Source organism: Terrapene carolina, unplaced genomic scaffold (assembly GCF_002925995.2).
Source record: "Terrapene carolina triunguis isolate 2854851 unplaced genomic scaffold, T_m_triunguis-2.0 Scaffold833, whole genome shotgun sequence".
In the NCBI taxonomy this organism is placed as follows: domain Eukaryota; kingdom Metazoa; phylum Chordata; order Testudines; family Emydidae; genus Terrapene; species Terrapene triunguis.
In genome coordinates this window covers 1,558,708-1,564,231 of record NW_020665184.1, presented here as the reverse complement: position 1 = coordinate 1,564,231, position 5,524 = coordinate 1,558,708, and the positions used below count along the sequence as shown (strand labels likewise).

General features: G+C 57.9%; 1 protein-coding gene across 1 annotated transcript in view; it reads left to right on the top strand.

The window, feature by feature from the left end:
• The window catches only part of CACNA1A (calcium voltage-gated channel subunit alpha1 A), a 140,676-nt gene that overhangs the window by 106,181 nt on the left and 28,971 nt on the right, over positions 1–5,524 (top strand). Inside the window, exons 35-36 of the mRNA XM_026660587.2 lie at positions 1,386–1,536; positions 2,134–2,261. Of these exons, the coding sequence (XP_026516372.1) occupies positions 1,386–1,536; positions 2,134–2,261 (279 nt within the window). The remainder of the gene's footprint in view (positions 1–1,385; positions 1,537–2,133; positions 2,262–5,524) is intronic.

Below are 5,524 nucleotides of genomic sequence, written 5' to 3'. Positions count from 1 at the left end.
CCCCACCCCAGAGGTGGCTGCACCTCAGCGCCAGGTGAGGGATCCGAGTACAAACAGTCCCCACCCCAGAGGTGGCTGCACCTCAGCGCCAGGTGAGGGATCTGAGTATAAACAGCCCCCACCTCGCAGGGCCGGCTTTAGGAAGTGCGGGGCCCACTTCGAACATTTTCGGCGGGGCCCCAGCAGGGATGTCTAAAAAAAAAAAATGTGTAAAAAATCCCCTTTCATTTCTTCCATGTATTATTTACTTTCCATAACTATATAAATAAAAACAAAATTATATATTACGTACACTGCTGGCTGGAGGCAGGGCAGGGCAGGGGCTGACTGGAGATAGGGTCTGGCTGGAGGCAGGGCAGGGGGTGTGGGGCTGGCTGCAGACGGGCTGGCTGCAGGCAGGGGCTGGTGCGGGCAGGGCAGGGGGTGCGGGGCTGGTGTGGGCAGGGGGTACAGCAGGAGCTGGCTGTGGGCAGGGGGTGCAGGGCTGGCTGGAGACAGGGGCTGGCTGTGGGCATGGGGTGCGGGGCTGGTGCAGGCAGGGGGTACAGCAGGGGCTGGGTGCGGACAGGGGGTGCGGGGCTGGAGGCAGGGCAGGGGGTACAGCAGGGGCTGGCTGCGGGCAGGGGGTGCAGCAGGGGCTGGAGGCAGGGCAGGGGGTGCAGCAGGGGCTGGCTGCGGGCAGGGGGTGCAGCGGGGCGGGTGCGGGGCTGGCTGGAGACAGGGGCTGGCTGCGAGCAAGGCAGGGGCTCCCCTGCTTCTACTGCCCCGGCACTTTAAATAGTTGCAGGAGCCCTGGGGAAGCGGCGGGGCTCCAGCGGCTATTTAAAGAGCTGGGGCGGTAGAAGCAACGGGAGCCCTGGACTTTTTAAATAGCCCCCAGAGCCCCAGAGCCCTACCCCAGGGCTCCAGCAGTGGGGCTCTGGTGGCAATTTAAAGGGCCTGGGGCTCCAGCCCCTGCTGGGAGCCCCAGGCCCTTTACATTGCCCCCTGGGGAAGCCCGGCCGCCCGGTACAGCATACTGGCGGCAGCAAGGGCACTGGGCCCGATTCAGGGGAATCGCCTGAATCGGCCTAAAGCCGGCCCTGCTGTCCCGCACCCCAGAGGTGGCTGCACCTCAGCACCAGGTGAAGGATCCGAGTATAAACAGCCCCCGCCCCGCACCCCAGAGGTGGCTGCACCTCAGCGCCCGGTGAAGGATCCGAGTATAAACAACTGGAAAAAAAACATCCCTGTAAGCGCTTTAGGCTGAATGATGCTGTAGATGTGCCAAGCGTCATTCCTGGCACCCAGGTGCTGAGGGAACTGGACAGAGTTGCCTGGGTTGCTCCCCCGGCCCTGCCCTGCCTTCCCAACACACGTCCCCCTCCCTCTCTGTGCGGCTGCAGGAGCGCCACTGGTGAGGCCTGGCACGAGATCATGCTGGCCTGTCTGAGCGGGAAACCCTGCGACGAGAACTCGGGCATCAAGGAGAAAGAGTGTGGCAACGAGTTCGCCTATTTTTATTTTGTCTCCTTCATTTTCCTCTGCTCCTTCCTGGTGAGTCTGCGGGGAGCTGGGCAGAGAGCAACGGGGCACACGTGCGCCGCCGGAGTCGCGAGAGTGCTGGCGTGTGCGGCATGCGTGAGCTGGGTGTGCGTTGACAGGTGGATATGTGTGGCTTGGCATGTGTGCATGCTGCGTGTATGAGCTGTGAGGGTATTTGTAGGTGTGTGCACATCGGTGTGAGTGTGTGCTCTGTGCGCGCCTGGGGGAGTTGTGTTGACGTGTGTATATGTGCATGCATAATGGCACATGCACGAATTGTGTGTGATGACTTGTACGTGTGGGTTTGCATGTGAGCAGATGTGTGCGTACGTATATGCACATTGGCATGTGTGTACACAGTGTATGATGACAGGTGTGTGCATAGTGGCATGTGTGTGCTGCACAAGTAAAGGAAAGATGTGGAGTGGGAGAATGACCGAAAACGTGAGCGAGAGACACACGGAAAGAGGAGGCGTTGGAGCGCTCAGAGCCCCGCCGTGGCAAGGACTGCAGGATTTCACCCCTGGGTTCTTGTCTGCACTGGAGTACTTGTTCAGTATGCTCTGTCTGTCTGTCCCCCCCTCCACACCCCAACCCATCCTGCTGCAGATGCTGAACCTCTTTGTGGCCGTCATCATGGACAACTTTGAGTACCTGACCCGAGACTCCTCCATCCTGGGGCCCCACCACCTGGACGAGTACGTGCGTGTGTGGGCAGAGTACGACCCCGCCGCTTGGTAAGGACCTCACCCTCATCCCGCACCTCCTGCCCCTGCCCAGCAGCTGGGGATCCCCTCCCTACCTCCAGGGGAAGATTGGAGGGCTCGGATTTGTCCATGTCTGCGGGGGAGCCGAGATGAGCCTCCTTGATCAGCAGAGAACTGACTTTGTGAGGGCTGGGGGAAGGGGGTGGGGAGCAGAAAGAACCAGGTCAAGGAGGAGTGGGATCTAGCTGTCAGAGCCTGGTTGGGGCTGGGTGTCAGGACTCCTGGATTCTATGCCCAGCTCAGGAAGGGGAGTGGATACCGGACCCAGGTGCCTTCGCTCTAATCCACTATTCCAGGGATGAGCAGTTACTTGGCTTGATTCAGTGCCATGGGGATACTGGGCTAGATGGCCTACTCTGGACAATCCAGCACAGACGTCGGCTCAGATTCCTGGGTTCTTGTAGGGTCTGAAGTTTCCAGGCCCATCTGGAAGTTTCTAGGGCTGGGAGAAGGGGGTGCAGGGCACCCTGGGGTCCAAGCACCATGGGAAGGAGCCATCAGCCAGCATCTCCTGAGCCGAGACCCCTTTGCAGTGGGGGGCGGGGAAGGGGTTGGATCCTAGTCAATACCCTGGTTTGCTGGGTAGCCACTGCCTTGGGTTAGTTCCTGGACAAAGATGGACAAAGCCTCCTAGAAGCAGCCCTTGTTAGTCCTACAGAACAGTAAGTTATCTGCCCGGCTGCCTCCTTCCATCCCCTAACAGATCAGTGTGTCCTCTGGCCTGCGGGCAGGGGCTGTGTTCCTCCGGTGGCCAGGAGGGGCGGCACATGGAGGCCTGTCTCATGGCTGAATGCCAGCTCTCAGGGGCAGTGCTGCTCCCATGTGCTGGCACAGCTCAGCTGGCACGGAGATTAGAGCAAACCCCTCCCACATCGTCTGACCAGGATCAGATTCGGGGCAGACAGGACCAGTTCCCACTCAGCACTGACCCAGCTGTACGCTAGCGAGACCGGATCCCAAAGCCCGTCCACCCCTCCTGGGCTGGCTCTGTGTCCCGCTCGGGGCCCTGCACACGCAGGCTCTTGGCTCTTCTTGCTGTTTAATGTTTCCTTTTTCAATTTTAGGTTTTTGCAGCTGGATTCTCTCCAACCCTCCCCCCCTTCCCAAGCAAATCAAAGGGCCCTAGGGTGTCCTGGGGATGTCCCGTGGTGCTCCGGGCTATCCTATTATTACTGCACATTGGGAAGTGGGTAACAGCTTGCAGAAGAGACGGCTGGATGGAAAACACAGGGCTGTTTTCCTCCCACGCCCCGATGAGTCCCCATATGCTCTGCAGAGACCCCACGCAGTCAGAGCTCGGTGACACAATCAGCACCGGCAGGGAGAGGCCGCTAGCTAGACACAGGGCGTTAGGGGATGTACCCCCACCCCGGCTCCATGACGTTATGACTCCTCTGCCCCTGGTGTATCCTCTGGAGCCGGAAACTGCGCTGGGGCCGGGCTGGCGCTGCGCCATTGAGGCACTGGAGTGGGGTGGCCTGCCCCTGCGGAGGATTCCTGGAGTGTTGTGTTCGGTTCTGTGCCATGGGGCCGCCACCCCAGGCGTTGTGCTGTCCCACGTCGTCCCTGTGCCCTGTTCCGTTTCTAGGAAATGCCCGTTGTTTCCAGGTTTAAGGTGTTTGTCTACGCTGCCAACCCTACCTGGCAAGCCCTGCCAAGCCCAGCAGGAGGAGCTCCCAACCGGCCCCCGAGTCCGATCTCGTGCCACTGGGGGGTAGACATAACCCTGCCCCCGCCTTGGCACGAGGGTCCTTTGCATATGAGTGACACCCCTCCCCCAGGAAAAAGAAAGCAAAATGTCGGGTCCTGATCCCAAACCCATTGGAGTCAATGGCAGCCTTTGCATTGACTTCACTGGGCTTCGCATCAGGCCTTTGGGTCTGAAAACAGAGCAGGGAGTCTGGACCCCAGGTTCTGTCCCCAGCTCGGGATGGGATGTGGGGTCTCGTGGGTTAGAGCAGAGGGGGCTGGGAGCCAGGACTCGGGTTCTGTCGCCAATTCTGCTGATGGCTCCCTGGGTGACCTTGAATAAGTCACTGTCCCCAACCCTGCAGCTCTATGCCTCAGTTTCCCCAATAACAGACCCACCTCCCAGGACATCTTAGCCAGCTATGGTCTGTCAGCTGGTCAGTAGTAGCGATTTTAACACTAGGCCTCTACTCTGCAAAGGCCAAGCACTCTCAGCTCCCACTGGAGCCCACACGAATGCGTATCCAACCCCCCACCTCCAAGGTAAATCCAGGCAATATTGCCTTAGCTGGCCTGGGCACCCATTCCTGGCAGCCTTGCTGTGATCTATGTGTACATGACAGTTTGTGTGTTTCTCGCCCTGTAGCATCTGCACTAACCCCCTGTATTCTTCTTGCAGTGGCCGAATTCATTATAAGGATATGTACAGTTTATTACGTGTTATATCTCCCCCACTGGGCTTAGGCAAGAAATGCCCTCATAGGGTTGCTTGCAAGGTTTGACTTACACTAAAACCTGCTAGCATCAACGGAATGAATGTTGCTTATGGTTTCTTTAATATATATATTTCAAATATATATATACACACACATCTCGGTATCCTGCACTTTTCAAGGAGTAACCCAGTCCCGTCCTTAGCACACAGAATGCATACGAGGATGCCGTCCGCCCAGTACCGCATGGAGCATCTCGGTGATTTTGAACCCTTTCTGCTTGCTGTCAGCTGAAGCTAGGCACTGAGGATCTGTACCACTGTATCTCTACACACATCCCTCCACCACCCTTCGCACATTGAGTTTTTTCATCTGGGGAGGACGGAAACTGCATTGACACCTCTGCCATTTATCCCTTCCCTTCCCCTCCCCCCCGTCCACCACCTTCCCACCCCCCGCCCACCACCTTCTCCAGCATTGGCAAAGAGGCGTGCTCTAAGCTAAATCTCTTTCTCTCTGTCCTGTTCTTTGCTACAAAGACGGCCGATCCTGCAGTCCTCCCTCCCAGAACACCAGGAGGAATTTTGGCTAAAGGACTCCAGGAACCCAGCAAATCACTTAAGCATGTGCCTCCACTAATTTCTCTTAAGCAAGGGCAGAATGCAGTGCCCCCTGAAGGCAATGGACAAACTGCCATTGATTTCATTGGGCAGTGGATGGATGGGAGCTTAAGTGCTTTGCTGAATCAACTGTTCCCTTCCCCCCACCCCCAAAGCTGGCTAGTTACACATAGGAATGAAAGATGTGTGAGCGCTCACTCTTTCTGCTGGG